Source organism: Apodemus sylvaticus, chromosome 13, assembly GCF_947179515.1.
Source record: "Apodemus sylvaticus chromosome 13, mApoSyl1.1, whole genome shotgun sequence".
NCBI classification, from domain to species: domain Eukaryota; kingdom Metazoa; phylum Chordata; class Mammalia; order Rodentia; family Muridae; genus Apodemus; species Apodemus sylvaticus.
In genome coordinates, this window is record NC_067484.1 from 93351333 (window position 1) to 93373302 (window position 21970).

The 21970-nt window shown below is 44.7% G+C and overlaps 1 protein-coding gene across 3 annotated transcripts in view; it reads left to right on the forward strand.

Annotated features, from left to right (window-relative positions):
- Tmem241 (transmembrane protein 241) overlaps positions 1-21970 on the forward strand; it is a 130205-nt gene that overhangs the window by 64167 nt on the left and 44068 nt on the right. For all 3 annotated transcript variants that reach the window (XM_052155746.1, XM_052155747.1, XM_052155748.1), the window contains 3 exons: positions 1565-1599; positions 10032-10101; positions 11964-12057. In XM_052155746.1, coding sequence (XP_052011706.1) covers positions 1565-1599; positions 10032-10101; positions 11964-12057 — 199 coding nt within the window. The remainder of the gene's footprint in view (positions 1-1564; positions 1600-10031; positions 10102-11963; positions 12058-21970) is intronic.

Sequence of the window (21970 nt, forward strand, 5' to 3'; positions counted from 1 at the left end):
GCGCGCGCGCGCGCGCTTATGGCCATGTGTAAATCCTGTCTTAAAAACATACAAGTTCCTGAATAATGGCCATCGGGCTTGTACCCTTCCCCTTTCTCAGAAGCCATCTCTCTTCCTACCTCTGCTGTTCTAAGAAATCCCAGTTTAAAAAAATCAGAAGCACAAGGCAGGGCTTAAAATACAGCTCATTAGCATGACCAGCGTCATGACGCCCTAGGTTCAGCTTGATTCTGGAAAATCAGAAATGCCCAGATGCCTTGGAGATTGTGGTATGAGCCGGGATGCTGGGCTCTTCTGTCCTGTAGCCCGGTTAGGACCCGACTCCTAAACTTAGCATGTTTTATTCCTACCCTGTAATTACATCAGCTGCTGGGTGTCATGGAGTTCTGCCAGAAGCTGCAGAAGGTGGGAATTCAGCCTGTTTTATTCCTACCCTGTAATGTTTTATTCCTACCCTGTAATTACATCAGCAGCTGGGCTCAGGGAGCAGCGGGAGTGCAGGGAGATGAGGGAGCTCCAGAGGGAGCAGGGGGAGTGCAGGGAGACGGAGGAGCTCCAGAGGGAAGGGTGTAGTGCCAGGATGGAGTATGGCCACATCAGAGGAGCCTCCTTCACACCCCTCACCACTTGGCATCCAGTGAGCCTTGGCTCAGGTCATCTTTGGCTGTGCAGTGGGAAGATGGATAAATTTGTGAGTGAGTCAGTTGGAAATTTAGCTACTTTTTTTTACAGCTCATCTCATGACAAAAATATCCCTAGCTCACATCCAACAGCTAGGTTTTAGCTTGCAACCTACTTGAAATTTGGAACTTGCTTTGTTTAGCTTTCTAATAATCATTATAAGTGAAATGAACATGTTAATAGGGCCAGCCAGGGCCAAGGAAAGTAATAAATGAAGGAGGGACATGAGACCCTTGTCCTAAGCATGAGCCCTTGTCTTAATTAGGGTTTATTGCTGTGGACAGACACAATGACCATGGATGGCAACTCTCATAAAGGCAAACATTTAATTGGGGCTGGCTTACAGTTTCGGAGGTTCAGTCCATTATCGTAATGATAGGAAGCATGGCAGCATCCAGGCAGACATGGTGCTGGGGGAGCTAAGAGTTCTACATCTAGATCCAAAAGCATCCAGGAGGACACTGTCTTGTGCGGGCAGCCAGGAGGAGACTAGAATTCCACACTGGGTAGAGCCTAACGCTAGGAGACCTCAAAGCCCACCCACACAGTGACACACCCCCTTGTACAAAGCCACACTACTCCAAAAAGGCCACACTTCCTAATAGTGTTATTCCCCATGGGCCAAGCATTTAAACACATGAGACTTTGGGCAGCAAACCTATTCAAACCACCACACCTCTTGCCAACTTACAAGCCATTTCCAAAGATTCTCATTCAGGATCTGGGTTCAAGCAGGAAGACCAGTGAAGGTAGTCAGCTTTCTTTCAGGTAGTTCTACCTGGTGAAATTGGATCTTTTTAAATGCATTTTTTCGTGTTGGGTGTGTGCTGCAGAAAGCTTTCTTACCTGCCCTCCTGTGTTCTCTGCTTGTTTTGTCTTTCAGCATGGTACTCCTGGTGTTTGCCTCTCATCCCACAGGTAAGCTACCCCAGTGTTTATTTGTAATCCTTGTTCAAAACCAGGACTCCGAACCCGCGTAGATCTCCGAAGACGTTCTATGAGAGACTAGAGGATGGGAATGGTCTACCGATCTGAAATTACATCAACCCAGCTGGTGGGTGGGGAATATGGCTCAGTGGGAGAACACTTGCCTAGCATGGACAGGCCCTGGGTTGATCCCAGCTCTGCAGAAGATGAAAAAAATATATATTCCATTGTTAATTTATTCCCTGTCAGTGTATTCTTTTTGTTGTTGTTGTTGTTTTCCGAGACAGGGTTTCTCTGTATAGTCCTGGCTGTCCTGGAACTCACTCTGTAGTCCAGGCTGGCCTCGAACTCAGAAATCCACCTGCCTCTGCCTCCTAGAGTGCTGGGATTACAGGCATGCACCACTATCACCCGGCTCTTTTTTTTTTTTTTTTATTAAACATTTGTATTTATGTTTGAGTGCTGTCGCATGTACATCCCCACGCCAGAAGAGGGCATCAGATCCCCTTATAGATGGCCATGAGCCACCATGTGAGTGCTGGGAATTGAACACATGCCCTCTGCAAGGCCAACCAGTGCTCATAACCACACTGAGCTATCTTACCAGCCCCGTGAAGTTATTCTTATTCCTGTTGGTTTAGCGTTATATTTTGAGCTTTGAACTTTTTAATTAACCTACAGAATACTACGCTGTCTAATGACACTTTTCCACATCTCTGTCATGGCACTACCCTCCCTTGTCCTCTCCGTGCTGCCTTCTCTGTCTCCTTGTCCCCAACAGTCTGTCTTCCTCACACTGTCATGTCATGTATATCACTTTTGAAGCTATAGTAGTTTGAATATGCTTGGCTCTGTTGGACTGTGTTACTGTGGATGTGGGCTTTAAGACCCTCATCCTAGCCGGGCGGTGGTGGCGCACGCCTGTAATCTCAGCACTCTGGGAGGCAGAGGCAGGCGGATCTCTGAGTTCGAGGCCAGCCTGGTCTACAGAATGAGTTCCAGGACAGCCAGGGCTACACAGAGAAACCCTGTCTCGGGGGAAAAAAAATCCAAAAAAACCCAAACAAACAAACAAACAAACAAAGACCCTCATCCTAGTTGCCTGGAAGTCAGTCTTCTTCTAGCCACCTTCAGATGAAGAGGTTAAACTCTCAGCAGCTTCTGCACCATGCCTTTCTGGAAGCTGCCATGTTCCTGCCTTAATGATAATGGACTGAACCTCTGAACCAGTAAGCCAGCCCCAATTCAATGTTGTTCTTATAAGAGTCACTTTGGTCATGGTGTCTGTCCACAGCAGTGAAACCCTACCTAAGATAGAAGTCTAGAATCAGCATATGAGAAAAAAAACATGATGATTACCTTTCTGATTCTGACCTGTTTTGTTTACTATGATGTGCTCTAGTTCTGTCCATTTGGCATAATGTTTTGCTTTATGCTGAATAAAACTACATTGAAAATGCATGTGTGTATGTCTGTGTGTGTATGTGTGTTCATAGATACAAATTGATCTGTCACTTGGCTGCACTCTTTTAAAATCTCTTGGCTATGAGAGCTTCTCATCTGTGCTGGTTCTAAAGTATTTTGTGAGAAAGCTCACATTTATTCTATTTCTATTTAGCATCATTTAAAATGCTCCCTTTCCTTCTTTATTGTGCATATGTGCATGCATGCAAGTGTGTACAGGAATGCATGTATGTGTGCATGTGTACATGCACTGTGTGTGTGCATGTGATATACATGTAGACATCAGGGAATGGTGTTTAACAGCAGTTGATCCTTACACAGGCTCTGAGCATCACTCTTGAGTGGTCAGACTTGGTTGTGAGTGCTTTACCTTAGAGTCATCCTGTTATCCCTGGTGATATCATTTTAACATAATTTCTTTTATGTCACTACCCAGTCTGTTTAGCACTGGAGTAAAAATTGGTTTTCAAATTACCTTTACTTTGTTGCCGCCTGAGTTGTTCTAATGATGTTATTTCTGATTTAGGAATTTCCCCAAAAGTTCTGTTTTTTAACATGCAGCTTTATTTGTTTATTTATTTTTTACTTTGAAAGATTTTTGAAGTCCTAATGTCTGTTTCTGTTGCTCATAATGCAGACTGAGTGAACTGTTTTTTTGTAAAGAGGCTTTATTTTATTTCCTAGTCTTGCCCATGGGTGAGAGAAATCTTCCCTCACACTTTACCTCATGTTAGTGTAGCAAGTCATGCTACTTCACTGTTGCAGTTTTGTGTTCTGTAACCTTCAGAGCAGTGGGGTTCATGCACTCAGTAAAGTAAAGTGCTACCTGGAACCTAGCCACGCAGGATGCTCACACTTGCTTGCAGAAGCCCCCTGTGGCTACCATAGAGATATGGGCTATGTCCCTCTTCCACGTAGCTCAGCAGAGAAAAGCAGAGGAGTGTTGTTTTGTGAACGCCTTCACTTGGTTTAAGCTTTTTATTATTTTATGTATATGTGGCTAAGTTTATGTATGTGCACCACAAGCATGCACATATATCCAGAGCCTAGAAGAGGGCATTAGGGGCTCTGAGCTAGAGTTACAGGGTATCTTAGGGTTTCGTTGCTGTGAAGAGGCAGCTTGACTGAGGTGGAGCTGGCTTACAGTTTCAGAGCTTCGGCCATCATGGCAGGAAACAGGCAGCATACAGGCAGATATATTGTTGGAAAATGGTCTGATAGTTCTACATCTTGATCTGAAGGCAGCCAGGACAAGACTCTTCCACACTGGGTGGAGCTTGGGCATAGGACCTCAAAGCCCAACCCAACATTGACACATTTCCTCCAGCAAGACCACATGCCTTGTAATAATTCTACTACGCATGGGCCAAGCATGTTCAAACCAGCACATTCCACTCCCTGGCCCCCATAGGCTTTTTCAAATACATGAGTCTGTGGAGGCCATATCTAGCCATAGCATAATGTAAAATACATTGAGTTCACCTTCAAAAGTCCTCATAGTCTGTTATAGTCTCAACAATGTTTGAAAGTCCAAAGTTTAAACTCTCTTCTGAGATTCATGCAATTTCTAAACTATAATTTCCTCTAAAATCAAAAAGCAGATCACATACTTGTAATATCACAGGATAACCATTACCATTCCAAAACATAGTGAGGAGCTATTGGACCAAAAAAAAAAAAAAAAGACCAAAAACCACCTGGGCAAGCCCCAAACTCTGCTTATCCATGTCTGATCTTCAACCTCTTTGATCTTTGTTGACTGTAACACACCTCTTTCTCTTGGGCTGGTTCCACTCCCTGTTAGGAGTTTTCCTAGGCAAATATTCCATGGCTCTCGCATCTGTAACATCTTGAGGACTCCAAGGCAATTTCAACTTCACAGCTTCTTGTCCCAATGTCTAGGATCCACACATGATCTTCTGGGCTCCCTCAAAGGGCCTGGGTCACTTCTCTCCAACTCTGCCCTCTCTAGGCTATGGTTGATCCATTTCACTGCTGCTGCTGTTCTTGATGATCAATCATCCCATGGTACTGTTGTCTCCAGTACACTGGGGTCTTCTGCTGCAACTAGGCTTCACCAATAGCCTCTCATAAGTCCCTTTTATAGTGCTAGGCCTCAACTTCTTTTCATGACCCCTTCAGTTCTGGGCTGTCAACTGCCACTGAGGCTGCACCTTCACCAATGGCCTTTCCTGGCCTCTCAAAGTGCCGAGCCTCAGCAGGTCTTGATGACCCCTCCATACCTTTAAAACCAGTACCATCTGGGTATCTCATACACAGTACCAAGTCCAGCTGCCAGCAAGAGTTCTATCTCTGGAACACGGCTTCTTTGTGCCCTCAAAAAACATTTTCCAGAAGATTTCACCACAGCAATGCTGATTTCTTCTTAATCACCACTAATTTCTTAACTCCAGCTTTCTGTATTCCAACTCCTTCACTACCTAAGCTTGGCTGCCCTGGAACTGGCTTTGTAGACTGACCTTGAACTCAAAGATCTGTGTGCCTGTCTCCTAAACATTGGAACTAAAGGCATGTACAATGACACCCGGGCCTAAGCTTTTCTTTACGTTTTCACAAGATCTTTATAAGTTTTGGATTGTAGTTCATGACACAAATATTCAAGTTGACAACTGAGAATAGCCATCACAATCCATCCCTTGTCAGTTTGACGCATAATTATATCTCCTTATGCCCAAATGAAAACAATAGCCGGGTCATAATAACATAAAACATGATATAAATATTCTTAGTTCAATTTCAAATGCATAAATAATAAGGATAACTGTGTGGGATCCTGCCCTAAGGCCACCATTCCCTTAATTAAAGGTTTTGAACACCGGATGTAGCTTCATTTTATTTCCTGGTGCCCCTTTACTCTTTGGACCATGCATTTTGTATTTTTCCTTTCTTGGCTTGCTAGAACTTTTTTTCATAAGAGTGAACCACAGATAAAAGTCTAAACTAGGCTTTTTTGAGACTTTCTTTGTCAATGCAATTAATTTGAATCACTTTACTTTATCCTCAGGCTGACTTTGGGCAAGGGAAAAAAATCAGGGAAGAGTGTTCTTCCCCAGAATATTACAAGAACAATCTCTAGGCAACATACTAAAATTCTTCTTTTCTGAATCCTCTTGAGTCTAGGTTAGGATTGTACTGATGAGAAGAGACTCCATGACCAAGGCAACTCTTATTAGGATGACATTTAACTGGAGCTGGCTTACAGGTTCAGAGGTTCAGTTCATTATCAAGGTGGAGCATGGTAGTGTTCAGGAAGGCATGACACAGAAGATGCTGAGAATTCTGCATCTTCATCTGAAGGCTGCTCGCAGAATACTGACTTCCATGGAGCTAGGATGAGGGTTTTAATGCCCAAGCCTACCTTGGCACACCTACTCCAATTTGGCCACGCCTCCAAATAGTACCACTCCCTGGGCCAAGCATACTCAAACCACCACATGGGTTGTGAGCCTCCTGATCTGGATGCTTGGAACCAGACCTTCAAGGGCAGAAAGTCCTTAATTGCTGGTCCATCATTAGCTCCTGTATTAGCTGATTTTGTATGTCAACTTGACACAGTTAAGAGTCATCAGGGAGAAAGGATCCTCAGTTGAGGAAATGGCCTTCATGAGATCCAGCTGTCAGGCATTTTCTCAATTAATGATCAGTGGGAAAGGAGCTAGCCCATGGTGGGTGGTGGTTTTGGATTTTCTGAGAAAGCAGGCTGAGCAAGCCAGTAGGCAGCACCCCTCCATGGCCTCTGCATCAGCTCCTGCCTCCAGGTTCCATCTCTCCTTTAGTTCCTATCCTGACTTCCTCTAGAGATGAACTATGATTTGGAAATGTAAGCCAAATAAGCCCTTCCTCTCCAACTTGCTTTTTGGTCATGGTGTTTTGTTGCAGTAATATAAACCCTAACTAAGATAACTCCCAACACCTTCACATATTCCTTAGACTCGTGGATTAAATTCTCCTGGGCTGGAACAAGATACACCTTGTAACATCCTTGTGGTATTTATAGCAGTGTCACCAATTTTTGCTGTTTAAGGGCAGATAGGTTCCCCTTTTTGTTTATAAGTCTTGCTTTTGCCTATTTTGGTGATGCACACCTTTAATCTCAGCACTAGGGAGGTGGAGGCAGGTGGATCTCTGTGAGTTTTAGGCCACCCTGGTTTACAGTCCTAATTGTCCTAGAATATTCAAATATTAACCTCCCTGCCCCATGTGCATGTGCATATGTGTGTATACGTGCCTGTGCGCGCATGTGTGTGTGTGTGTGTGTGTTTACTTCTACTTTTTCTTTGCGTTTGTGTTTTTAGTTCTTGTTTGGTTTATTTAATTTCTTTACCTGTTTGTTTTCTAGGAAGAGACAGGTGTGGAGTTAGAAGGGTGGGAAGGATCTGAAGGAGGGAAAACCATGATCAGAATGTAATAATACAATACAAAAATTGCTTTTTTGAGTGACATATTGAGGGCACTAAAATGATGCATTTAGAGTCAGCTAGAAATTTAGGTCACAGAGTTAAGTCTAGACCATGTCTGGCCTTAAGCACCCAGTCGTCAGACCCCCCTCCTTTCAGCATTGCTTACTAAGGCGTCTTTGTGGCCATGGGGGTGAGTGAGATGGACTCCCTTCTCTCAAAGGATTGATAGGTCTAGGTGGTGGGGAAGGCCATGAATCCAGGCAAGCAGATGTTGTGTGGATGGTTTTAGAAATGATTTAAGGATAAAGGCAGGCTATTCTTTTATCCTACGTTTTTGCTTTTTGCCCTCCCTGTAACTCACCAGAGTGGCTTCTGTGGTCTGAATAATGATTATCTAGTTGGCAGGCTCCTTAGGGCTGTGATTTGTTCTTTATTTCCTTCCCTCCATGTCTATCCCAGACCAATCCTCTTGTTCTTTAGACTCCCAAAGCCTAGGCTACCCTCACCAGCTTACATAGCCAGAACATTTATGACAGAATGGGATGTCATAAATCCACTGACCTTGAAAGCCCTGGATTTAACTGATAGCCCTCTCTGTCATGTTATCTCCCTGACTACACTGCAGTTCCTCTCACATGGGAAGGGAGAAGAGAGAACAGATTCTCTACTGTACAGGTCCATCCACAGCTGAGCAGGGCCTCAGCCTCTCTCACAGTCCATAGTGCCAGGGTTGCCTTGGTTGTCATTCATTCCTCTGCAGAAAATGACCTCAGTGTTCTTTTTGTGCCTTGTCCATTGTACACTGTAGTTCTGAAACTGGCAGGTAGAGGCAGACTCTCCTCTGCCCCTACCCCTTGTTTAGACGCTGCCCTCTGAGGGGAAGATCTAAGATCTGGGTTTTTCTGGCTATGCACATTCTGGCTCCACAGTTCAACAATTACAAAATTTTAGCCATGTCTCTTCTCTGGGCTTCAGATGGAGTCAGGGTAATAGAACCTCTCAGAGTTGCTACAGGGTGTAAGAGATAAAGTCGCCACATTTTACATAAAGCTCTCCACAAAACTGGCTCTTGCTGAGTGGCCACCCTCATCACTTAATTCTTAGTAGGAGGCAATAGGATATTATTCAGGATGTGGCAGCTGGAGGGCTGACATTATTAACATTAACACAGGTTCCCATTGGAAGGTGGAAGACATTCCGTGGAGTGGTGACCTAAAGACAACGATGAGTCCGTGACCTTTGATGGGCTGCATAAAAACTAAAACCCACAGAGCTCCCTATTAGACATACATGTGCATAAATGAAGATCTATCTCAACTGTTAAAACATCCAAAAGGTCAGAGGTGTAGAATCGGAGCTAATGGAAAGTGTAGCAGATTCCCTGAATCTTGTGCTGAAATGTATGTGTGTGTGTGTGTGTGTGTGTGTGTGTGCGCGCGCGCGCGCGCCTCACATGTTCCTGCTGATAGAACCCAGGTTTCTGCCTGTGCTGAGCACACCTGTACCTCTGAGTTGTCTGTGACATAGTTGACTCGTAGGTGTAAGAAGTGAAGGAAATACACTGCACAAAGCTCTTCAGCAGGGAAAAGATACTTAGGAATGTCGGCCCAATCCCCCAGCTGCTCTAAACAGACCCGGACCAGAGCCCAAGCCTCTGGAGAGCCAGCCAGGCTCCTGCAGAAACTCCAGATTTGGGAGGATTAAGCTGTCCACTGTCAAAATGCTTAATTCCTTTCCTTGAGACATTTTTGGAAGGGTTTCTGCTTTTTTAATCTCCTGACTTCTTATTTGTGACCAAGTTCAAATTCCAGAGAGAAACAGCCAATATGTGTGATTATTTCCTCTTGTGCTAAAAGTGGAACTAAAAGAATGAACTTACTTCACGAGAAATAAATGTACTCTCTCGGCCTTAAACCAAACCAAGTGTGCATGATTGCCCCAGGCCTGTGCTGTTTATGCAGTAATTAAACAAAAGGAAGAAAAGAATCTTTAAAAGGACCTTTCCAGGCTGTTGAGATGGCTCAGGGGTTAAGAGCACTGGCTGCTCTTCTGAACGTTCTGAGTTCAATTTCCAGCAACCACATGGTGGCTCACAACCATCTGTAATGGGATCTGATGCCCTCTTCTGGTGTGTCTATCTGAAGACAGCGACAGTGCACTCATAAAATTAATTAATTAATTAATTAAAAAAAAAAACAAGGTCCTTTCCTCTGCCACTGTTCCTTGTGTGGCTGATGGCTGCTGAAGGGAAGATCTAAGGTCTGGGTTGACCTGGATGCACATTCTGGCTACACAGTTTTAGCCATGTCTCTTCTGTGGGCATCAGTTGGATTGTGGGTAATAGAACCTCTCAGAGTTGGTACAGGGTGTAAGGGATAGAGCCACTCGGTTTCACGTTGTTCTTAGTAGGAGGCAGTGAAGAGTCTGAGGGATGTGGCAGCTGGAGGGCTGGGTGTGCTCTGCAGAAGACTCAGCAGCTGGGCGGGGAACCTGAGGGAGATGTGTGGACCCCTATATCGCCTTTCCTGTACTCCGTAGGTGACCTCTTCGGTGCCCTCGACTTTCCGTTCCTGTATTTCTACAGATTCCATGGCAGCTGCTGTGCCAGGTAATCGTGAGCCAAGTCGTGTGTATTCTGTGCTGTTCACTGTGTCTTCATCTCTGCGAAGTGAGTAAGGTGTACCTCTGTCTGTCTCCGGGAGGTCATCACTGAACACTCACAGGTGCTCAGTGCCCACCTGAGTCCAGCAGACTGTGACCTATCACAATGCCTCACCCAGGGCCATAGTTTTCAAGCTTGCTGGGGAGTTACACTTTGGCTGCCTTTTCTCCTTCACGGCCGTCACATAGAACTTCAGTGTGTAAACTCATGAAATTGACTCATTAGTCTGAGAGACGTTGTGTCCTCTCAGCTTGCATCTTGGTTTCCCTCTTGCTGCTGAAGGCAACCTGCAAAATGTTCGGAGGAACTCTGAGTCTCATAAGCGCATGGTAGAAAGGGGCATGTGAATGCCTAGACACCAAGGTGGCCGTTAGTATCTAGCCTTTGAAGGACCCAGGGTGGAGACCAATCAGACGAACACGCACAAATACACGGAGCTTCTGGCCACCCTGCCCCACCACTTCTAAACAAAGTCCTGAGTGGCGAGAGGCAGAAAGACTCGCAGACAGCCTCAAACTTGAATTTTGCCATGGTGGAAAGAGGAAACCTGGGCCAACCCCAGGCTAGTGGTTGCTACCATTAAATCCTGGCCTTCCAGTAAGCTGCTAGTGCCCTTATCAGGAAAAGTGTAATTCCTCCAGGAGGTCGGATAAGCCTGGGCAACAGCTCACTATTTGAGAAGAACAACACTGTTGTACTTGAGAAATCATTCTAGCAATATTGTTCTTGTGGAAATCTTCCATCTGCCCAAGTGGCCAGACATGCAGTCTCCTATCTGTTTTTAAATTATTCAATGTATAACCTGGGGCTGGGACACACAAGAGATTTAAAGCTGACAACATGTAAAATGTGTAACATATAAGGACCACATAAGTTAGTAAAAAGTTCTATTTGAGGTTGCCTCTTCCTTGGGCTTTTTTAAAATTTTTTATTTTTATTTTAGATTTCCCCCTATTAATCGATAAGTGAGCAATTTCTCATTGGTAAGGCACATCAATTCTTTAACAGTGACAGTATGCAGTGGAAGCGGTGTGTGCCTTGTGAAAATGGGACAGGATAGAAGGGAAGAACTGGGGGCAATCATGCTCCTGAGGTGTACCCCAGGGGTGCGCTGGGGCAATCATGCTCCTGAGGTGTACCCCAGGGGTGCGCTGGGGCTATCATGCTCCTGAGGTGTACCTCAGGGGTGCTCTGGGGCTATCATGCTCCTGAGGTGTACCCCAGGGGTACGCTGGGGCTATCATGCTCCTGAGGTGTACCCCAGGGAGCATTTCTTCTAACCAGGTTCACCTCCTGGTATCACCTCTCAATAATGCCTTCAAATGGTGAGACCATAAATGGACCTCATCGTAGAACTAACACAATTCACACCTGCCACCGAGTCTTAGTACCTAAGCAGTACTGATGTTTTGGAGCAGTACTGATGTTAAAAACGTAACAGTGCCCATCTGTATATTTTTCTTTCAAGACTTAGCTAGAGTTCCAAGCCTCTCTTGCTTCTAGTGAGATATTCTCATCTCCTCTTTAGAAAAGTAGAGGTTCTGCTTTCTGAACTGCTGGTTTTACCCAGGGGTACAAGAAAACACTAATGTGGTGGTGGAAGTTGTGTATTACTTAGAAATTAGACATTGGCAAACAGAGCATCTACCTGTCACCGTAGCTCCCTGGGGCGGCAGTGGGAGGGTTAGAGTTCCAGGCCAGCACATGGCTGAGACCTTGCCTCAGTGGTGGGGTGTGAGAGGAGGAACTCACTGGCTGTGGCTGAAGGGAGGCAGCCTCACTAACCAAAGGGCGGTTTCTCTTTTCAGTGGAGTTTTCGGATTCTTTCTCATGCTCAGTACGGTGAAGCTAAGAAGCATTCTGACCCCAGAGCAGTGCGCGGCCTGGATCTTCTTAGCTAAGGTAAGAAAGAGAGAGGGGCTGTAGGGGCAGGAAAGTCTACCTCAGGCATCTGTGTGCCCAGACTGGGTTATGTAAAGTGGGATCTTTAGGAAACCATTAGTGACACAAGCCTGGCCATTCGTACAGGTGATGATTTCTGAGACCTTTCACCTATTTTATCAGTAAGACATTCTTAGAAGGTGACTGAGTTGGCGCCTGAATTCCCTGAGTCTAATTACCCCTCTGAGAGATTTTGATCAAAAACCCTCCAAGGCATCTCCAGCTCTCAGAGACTAGATTAATGTATGTCAGGAAGTTATTAGTCCATCCCTGAAACTCTAAGCCTGTCCAGAGTTCAGTTGACTTTCTCAAGGGGACCCAGCCTATCCAGTGAGGCAGTAGAAGAAAACTGTCAGGTGGCCAGATGGAGACACTTTCTCTCAGGACAAGGGCTGCCACAGAATAGCTTTTGTGTCTCACAGTGGCATGGCTGAAGGATGAAGTGGTGGGCGGGCTATGAAGGTGCGAAGCAGAAAGGCAGCGATGTGAAGCGCCGTGTGAAGCGGCGTGTGGTAACAGAAGTGCTTTGACGTGAGCTCCCTTCTCCTGGCACTTTTCCCTCATGTCCAAATGAATCAAGATGCAGGGGCTTGGGAGCTGCTCCGGAAGAGTGGGATTCAATCTGATGAAGCCGTTATCGGGGCTCCTGCTTCAGCTGTCTCTGTTTTTCCAGATGATTTTGCTTTTTCTGGAAATGGTACAGTGGTGCTGTTACCTCTCTGTCTATTAATATAGTACTATAGTAGTTTTGCATTCAGAAGAATGGGGAGACTGGCTAAGATCTTCAGCATGAGAGAGAGAGAGAGAGAGAGAGAGAGAGAGAGAGAGAGAGAGAGAGCACTGACAGTCTCCAAAACAAGCAGAGAGAAAATACTATCTTTGTGTCCATGCTTTTGGGAATGGACGAAAGGCATACAAGAAACCAGAGGTATTTGTTCTCGGTAGGAACGGAGTAAAATGTGCTATTCTGCCCCATTCCATCCTCTCAGCTCTGTCGGTGCGATGATTCCACCAGAGCAGGCTGCGGGGAGCTATAGAAATCAGCCTTGCTGCTTCTATAAGTCGCTCTCTGTTTGGGGCATTGTTAATTCCAGTGGCCATTTTGGCCATGAGTGAACAGGGGAGCAGTAGTTTCACTGTTTTGAGGTTATAGCCTCATTGGAGCAAGCTGTGGACAGTGATCTTGCTGATGGCCTACATAGTTCTGGAGGTTAAGAGAGTACAGTGAGCTCTCTTACATCTTCCCTCCATACATCTCACACACAATGCCGTCTATGCCAAGGAACACATGAAAGAGGTAGAACAGACTCAACCATACACATCTGTAGCCAGGAGAGCCTGTTTGCACACAGAAGAGCCAGAGGAAAGCACAAGCTAAGGCAGACATGAAAACTGCCTGAGGTTCAAATGCCCTCCCCAGCCATGCAGAAGTAGAGACAAACAAGGTTTTCTGGCTCATAACGACAACCTCTGACTGGTCCTTGCCAGCTGCCAAGTTACACATGCATGAAGAATGAGGATATAGATTAGGAACAACATCAGCCTCTGTGCCTGTTACGAGAGACAGACTTTATAACTTGCTCAAGGAAGATCACCAAACAAGCAAAACCCAACACCTACGATAACGAGACACGTGGAGAAGGTAAACCCAGAGTTGCCAGAGTTGCTACCATACACTATATAAAAAGCACAGTATTCAACCAAAGAGTATTGACATTTAGAGAAGCAGAGTGTGGCCCGAGTGCAGGAAAAGAAAAGGCTTCAGATGGAGGAGCCCAGAACACAGCAGAACATTTCTCTCTGAATGTTCAGGGATGGTGCCTCAATCATGCTAAGAAACAAAGGAAAGCTATGATAAACTCAGAATGTCAGTCAAAGAGGATCAGAAATAACCAATGGAAAATCCAGATCAAAAAGTATAACGGAAATGAGATTTATTTAGAGGGACTCAACCGATTTTAGATGGCAGTGAAAGTCAACTGTAAGAAAAATCACCATTTAAAACAGAGGAAAACAATTAATTGAAAAAATGTGACCAGCACCTCAGAGACCTGTGAGACATCATGCATATCAACATGTATATAAAAACAATCTTGGAAGAGGAGGAGCCAGGGATAGAAAAATATTTGCATAAATAATGGCTGAAACTCCCAAATTTTATGAAAGACATTAATATTCAGTAAGCCTTAAGAACAAACAAAACCAGAACCTTACCTGAAAAAGTTATAATCAAACTGTTAAAAGATAAAGAGAAAATATTAGAAGCATCAAGATAAAAAGAATTTAGCACACATGGAGGAAAATCAATGCAATTCATGAAAAATAGCAAACCTCAAAACAGAGCAAAAACCTGGAGGCTAGAGGCAGCAAGAGGAGGCTGCATTCCACATACTGTAGGAAAAAAACATAGGATAACCAGAGAATTAGCATATAGCAAAATTGCCCTTCAGATATGAAATAAAGACATTCCCAAATAAATAAAGACTGAGAGATGTGCTGTTAGTGCCAGTATCCATAATTATATTAAACGTGAATGGACTAAATAATCCTTTTAAACATTTTGATGGTTTGTATATGCTTGGCTCAGGGAGTGGCACTATTAGAAGGTGTAGCCTTGTTGGAGTAGGTGTGTCATTGTGGGTTGTAGGTTTTAAGACCCTGATCCTAGCTCCATGAAAACTGGTCTTCTAGCAGCTTTCAGAACAAGATGTAAAACTCTTAGCTCTTCCTACACCATGTCTGCCTGGATGATAATGGTCTGAACCTCTGAACCTGTAAGCCAGCCCCAGTTAAATGTTGTCCTTTCTAAGAGTTACCTTAATCATGGTGTCTGTTCACAGCAGTAAAACCCTAACTAAGAGAAAGAGGTAGGGAGATGGCTCAGTGGTTGGGAGCACTGGCTGCTCTTACAGAGGACCCAGGGTCTATTTCTAGCACCCATGTGATGGCTCAAAATCACCTGTAACTGCAGTTTCAGGAAATCTGACATCCTCGTCTGGCCCTTATGGATACCAGGCATGAATGTGGTGCTTATACATACTTGCAGGCAAAACACTCAAATGCATAAAATAAAAATGAATGGACCTTTTATTTTTAAATGCTTCATTCAAAAGACAGGTTGTTAGATTATATTTTTGAAATCAACAGCCAACTCTATACTGCCTAGAAGAGATACACCTTGAATCAAAGATACAAGTCTGCTGACTTTGAAGATTTGGTAGAGCCAGTATCCTCATAAACTGCTGGTAGGAACTTACGCAGGCACTTTAAAAAATTGCTTGGGCTGGGCGGTGGTGGCACACACCTGTAATCCCAGCACTTGGGAGGCAGAAGCAGGCAGATTTCTGAGGCCAGCCTGATCTACAGAGTGAGTTCCAGGACAGCCAAGGTTATACAGAGAAACCCTGAAAAAAAAAAAAAAAACCAAAAAAAAAAAAGAAAAGCTTGGTACTTCCTAAAAGACAAACTGAGTACTGTGCAGCACTTCTAGGAAAGGCTCACATCCTACAAAAACCCCATATGAGGATGTTCACAGCATTAATAATAAAGCCAAAACATGCAACTAGGCAAATAGTGTAAAAGTGAATTTCTTAGTAGACGGCTAAACAAACTATCATTCGTGTGTGTGTGTGTGTGTGTGTGTGTGTGTGTGTGTATGTGTGTATGTATGTGCATGTATATATATGTGTGTACGTGTGTGTGTATGCATGTATGTGCATGTATGTGTATGTGTGTGTGTGTGTTAGTGCTATTAAACCATAACAAGAAATAAGATCATAAAGTCTATGATATAAATAAATCTTAGAAACATTCTGCTAAGTGGAAAACCCTAGTCACAAAGTAATGCCTACATTATTCCATTTGTGTGAAATATCCAGAAAAGATAAATTTATACAGACAGAATATGTAATGGATGGCATTTCGTGAAGCAGAAGTTAATTACATATAAGTATAAAGAAGTTGTGGTTTGGGGTGATCACACACACACACACACACACACACACACAACACTAGCTCATTTTAACCTGACTGGGCTCTCCTATGCCTCCAGCAGCTAGTGTGCCTCTCCCTTTATTCCTTGCTTAACACTAAATCTGCTCTCAACATAGTTGTATTTCTAATCTCCCCTGCTGCCCCAGGCCCAATCAGGAAGCAGCCAGTGGCCACTCGACCCACTGTGTCACATGACTCGTGCCTCTCTCTCCTTCCAGCCAGTAGCTGCTGGTATCTTTAGTGATTGATCAAGAATCTAATGGGGAACAGGACCTTCAGCATTCACACACAGAGTCCTGATCAAAGCATCAGAACCACTCCCTACAGTAGTGGCTCACACCTTTAATCCCAGCACTGTGGAGGCAGAGGCAGGTGGATCTCTGAGTTTGAGGCCAGCCTGGTCTACAGAGTTAGTTCAAGGACAGCAAGGGCTACCGAGAAACCCTGTCACAAAACAAAACAAAACAAAACAAAACAAACAAACAAACCCCCACACCTTATATTTCTGACTGCTGAGTTTTGTGGCTTGCAAACCATCCCTGTGAGCTGTGTGGCGTTCATTCTCTGTCCTTTACAGTTTGACAGTTTGTATATGGCTTTGCCTATTTGACCACTGGTTACTGAGAGTCTCCCTTGCTTTTTCCCCCAAAACTTGAAGGGAAGGAGTTTTAACTTAGTGATGTGAATCCTTAGGATGGAGGATTACAATAGTTGAACCATTAAGATTCATTGCAGCTTCAGTGCATCCTATAATCTGTCTCCTTTCCCATCCCCCACACCTTTTCTATCACATATGAGTTCTGTGGTTCTTGGTGGCCAAGAATGTATCTCCAAATACACTGGCATTTATAATGTGATACAACATTGCCTGGTGACATCATCATGACCAAATAGGTGCCAGTGTTTTCATAAAGTGGCTCTTTTGGATTTCTTTTTAAGATTGATTTATCATTACACTGTAGCTGTCTTCAGACACACCAGAAGAGAGCATCATATCTCATTATGGATGGTTGTGAGCCACCATGTGGTTGCTGGGATTTGAACTCAGGACCTTCGGAAGTGCTCTTAAGCGCTGAGCCATCTCTCCAGCCCCCTCTTTTGGATTCTTAAAAACAAAACAAAACAAAATCTCAGAGACCCAGGCAGAAAGGTCATTCAAAGGCCTAGGTGCTCCTGGATCCAAAAAATATATTCTTTCTCAGCCATTGTTCTAGAAGTTGTCATCTCAGCATCATCATTTCCATATCTCTGCTTTCCTCCTCTTCCCCCTCTTCCTCCCCCTCTTCCCCTTCCCTCCCCTTCCTTCTCCCTCCTCTCCCTCTCCCTTCGTCCTCCTTCCCCTCTTCCCCCTCTTCCCCTTCTCAGTCTCCCTCCCTCTTCCTTCCCCTTCCTCCCCCTCCTCCCCCTCCTTCTCCACTCTTTCTATCTTGAGACAGTCTCACTGTGTATATCCCTACCTGGCCTAGAATATTATACAGGCTGGCCTCAGACTCACAGATCCACCTGCCTCTCTGTTTCTGAGTGTTAGGATTAAGGGTTTCACTGAAGCTTGGCTTCATTGTGTTTCTCTCATTTTTCTCTCTTGGAATCTGAGAAATACTTTAAGAGACAGAAAGCATTATAGTGCTTAGCAACCTTTGAAGCAAAATATTTTTTTTTTGTAAATTTGGACATGTAAATGTAATATGTTGGCAAATCTTGAGCTCTCTTCTCACTAGGAGTACAAAGGATTAACTCAGAAAAAAGCGAATGAATTCAAGAGAACAACAGTGAAGTGTGTGGGTGTGTAAGAGGATGCTCCGCTCTCTCTCTCTCTCTCTCTCTCTCTCTCTCTCTCTCTCTCTCTGTGTGTGTGTGTGTGTGTGTGTGTGTGTGTGTGTGTGTGTATGTAAGGAGGATGCTTCCTGAGTTTCCACTCTCAGTATTTGGGTGTGTAAGAGGATGCTCCCTGAGTCTCCACTCTCAGTGTATGTGTGTGTGTGTGTGTGTGTGTAAGGAGGATGCTTCCTGAGTCTCCACTCTCAGTGTATGTGTGTGTGTGTGTGTGTGTGTAAGGAGGATGCTTCCTGAGTCTCCACTCTCAGTGTATGTGTGTGTGTGTGTGTGTGTGTGTAAGGAGGATGCTTCCTGAGTCTCCACTCTCAGTGTGTATGTTTGTATGTGTGTAAGAGGATGCTCCCTGAGTCTTCACTCTCAGTGTGTGTTTGTATATGTGTGTATGTAAGAGGATGCTCCCTGAGTCTTCACTCTCAGTGTGTGTGTGTATGTGTGTGTGTGTGTAAGGTGTAAGGAGGATGCTTCCTGAGTCTCCACTTTTAGTGTGTGTGTGTGTGTATGTGTGTGTGTAAGGAGGATGCTTCCTGAGTCTCCACTCTCGGTGTGCGGGTGTGTAAGAGGATGCTCTCTGAGTCTCCACTCTATATGTGTGTGTGTGTGTGTGTGGGTGGGTGGGTGGGTGTGTAAGGAGGATGCTTCCTGAGTCTCCACTCTTAATGGGTTTTCCAGCAGATTTAAACCCTTGCTTAAGAAATCTTCCTGGCTTGGGTTGGTGCCTTATCTCAGGCGTATTCATTTCAAACTGCATGGGTTCTCAGTCACTAGAAAGAAGCAACTGAGGTAGTTTATAATGAGGACACGCTGGGAGAGGCGAGGGATCCCCTCTGTACCACTGGCCTCCCCTGAAGCTAGTGCCACTGCCATCAGCGTTCTTGTCCTGAAGACAGCAACTTACGCTTAGACATAAGTCTGTCCTTTCAATGACCCCTGGGAAATACTTTTTCTGTACTTTTTATGCTAGGTCTTCTGATTCAATTTAAATGTTTATTTGGTTGGTTTTGGTTTGTTAGTTGTTTTTTGTTTGTTTGTTTGTTTGTTTTTTGGTTGATTGGCTGGCTGGCTTTTTTGTATACTACTAGGGGTTGAACCCAGAGTCTTAAACATATGAGGCAAGTGCTCTACCATTGAACTATATACTCTTAACCCTGTTTTTAAAATTAATTAAATTTTCAACCCTAGGGCCTATATTAAACATGTTTTTCTAACATTTGTGATTCACATATGGATTTGTGTATGTGCATGCATACGCATCTGTGTGCACGTGTGAAAGCCAAGGGACAACTTGTAGAAGTTGATTCTCCCCCCCCCCCACACACAATGTAGTTCTCAGGGATTGACTGTGGACATCGGGCTTCATGCCTTTACTTGTGGGAATTCACTGGCCTCTGGTTGGTTTTTTATGGAGTTTGCTTTTCATATATGCAGGGCTCGGACTCTGTTAGGGGTCTCTAAGGAACAGAACTGCTAGAATGAGCTGATATACATCTATATATTAGTTAGATGGCTTTCTCCTTACAAAAAGGCCAAGATGTCTCAGCAATCCCAATCAAGGTCTGGAGTCCCAGGGCGGTCCTAGAACAATGCCAGTTTTCAGTCCATGTTAGAATCCCAAAGAAGTAAGTTCTATACCAGCGAGTAGATGTGTCAAAATCTATAAACTTGCCAGTAAGAATGGGGGCAGCAGACACTGAAGTGAAACTTTCTTCTCTGTCCTTTTGTGATGCCCACCTACCACAAGACACAGCCTAGATTTAGGACAGGTCTTCGCATTTCAGACAACTTGGATTTAGGATGAGTCTTCCACTTCAAATAATCCAACCAAGGAAAATCCATCACAAGCGTGCCCAGCTGCTTCAGTTTTAGTTAATTCTAGATGGAGTTGGCCATCGAGATGAACTATCAAGGGCTTGTACTCAGAGCTACTCAGTGTCCATCGGCACCTGAGAGGAACTCCCTCTTCAGTGCCGTAACCTTGGTTTTTAGGTGCCTTGTTTGGCATCCTGAGTTCTTTCTTGCTCTGATTTATGACATGCCTGAAACAGTTAGCAGTCCTGTAAAATGTAAGATATACTAGGAGATATGATATGGTATGATATGAAGGCATATGACTTCTCTTTCAGTGGGCCCCCTTTGGTCAATGATTCTCCCATTACTTAGCTTTCTTAGGGAAATCTTTGGAGTCTGATGACCACAGCGGGTGGGAGAGGTATTAACTGTGTCCACTGTCTGTCTAAGGCCTGCTGTAACTCAGAATAGGTGAGGGTGAGACTGTCAAGCAATGATGCCCATCTGGGCGGCAGAGCAGTGGCTGACACTGGCTCATGACAGTTGTGGTTGCCTAGGTGAGGTTCAAGAAAGGAACAGGGTCTTCTAAAATGAGCAGCAGAACCACTGAGCAGGGTAGACAGGTGGGAAACTGTAAGCTGGATCAGAGGCAGAGCCGTGGAGGCAAAGGGAACCTGGGCAGAAACCAGATGATAGAAGAAGCTGCTCTGTAGAGCCCACTGGGAATCTCTGGATGCGCTGGTGAAAGCCGGGTGGTTTGAATGAAAATGGCTCCTGTAGGCTCATAGGGAGCGACACTATTAGGCGGTAGGACCTTGTTGGAATGGGTGTGGCCTCATTGGAGGAAGTGGGTCCCTGAGGGTGGGCTTTGAGGTTTCAGAAGCCCAAGCTAGGCCCAGTGTTGCTGTGCTACCTGCAGACCCAGATATACAACTCTTAGCTCTTTTTTTCCAGTACCATGTCTGTCCTCAGGATAATGGACTAAACCTCTGAACTGTAAACCAGCCCCAATCAAATGTTTTCTTTTATAAGAATTGCTGTGGTCATGGTGTCTCTTCATAGCAATAAAAACCCTAGCTAAGATAAACGGTAAATTACGCTTGGACAGGCTAATGTGGAAATGGGGCTTATGTAGACAGAACTGAGCTTCAAGCATTCAGGGGGGCAGTAAATCAAAGCATCGACAGCAGGAATAAAAGCAGAGGGTCAGGACTAACAATCAAGGGAGAGTAATTTTAATCATTTAATTTACCATGTGTTTGCTATGGAACACGACAAAATAATTAAGTAAAGATTTGACCACTTTAGAACAGACAAAGGTAGGTAAGGATGGTGGTTGAACCAAGAATGGCAGATCCAGAGAGCAGGGATGTCTCCAAGGTTTGTAACTGGAGACATGACAGGCCCAGGGCGTGACAGGCAGAAGGATGCCGCGGCCGTGATAAGGCTCTAGGGAGGGAAGCTGGCGACATGTATTCTAGACAGATGTGTGTGGCAGCCGACATCTAAAAGGAGCTGCTTTAAATGGAAACCTGAAGTGAGAATCGGGTGAGGACACAAGTCAGACCTTAGAAGAGTGAAGGGCTAGAAGAGCTCATGGGAGAAAAAAACGTAGGAATAAAAGGACAGAGGTCAAATGTTTTACCTCGGAAGACAATCAGAGGCTCAGATGCTAGAGAGTCACAGTGAGCAGGACAGAGAAGTAGCGGTCAAGGGGTGAAAGGTTACCATCTTATAGTCTTGTAAGAAGTGCCACTAATGGGTCACAGAGAAAAAAACGAGAGTGGGTTGAGAAAAGCAAGAGCAAGGACATTGGTAGCCTTTGAGGAAGTAATGGAGGCAAATGCGCTTTAGTGTGTGTGCAGTCACAATACTGCAGTGGAAGGCCGTGAGGAGGGGCCAGGGAACCCACCCAGATCTCACAATGATACTTGTGTTCCAGAATAAGGTACAAGAGAGTGAGGGGGAAATGAGAAGGCTGGTGTCAGTAGTTTGTGAAAAGACTCGAGGGTTGGGGCTGTCTTAGAGAAATCAGAACACCTTTTTACCTGCTAAGTCTTGGCCAAGATCATGATAGATGGTATAAGACCCGGAAAAAAAACCCGAGGACACCCCAGCGCCCCACGCCTTGGAAGGCAATACCCAAATCACTCGCAAGAAACAGTCTTGATGCAACAGCAAGAGGATTTTTATTCCAGAGGTTCTGGGGTCCACAGTCGTATACTGCACAGGGTTAGCAGACTGTGGAACCCTGAGTGCA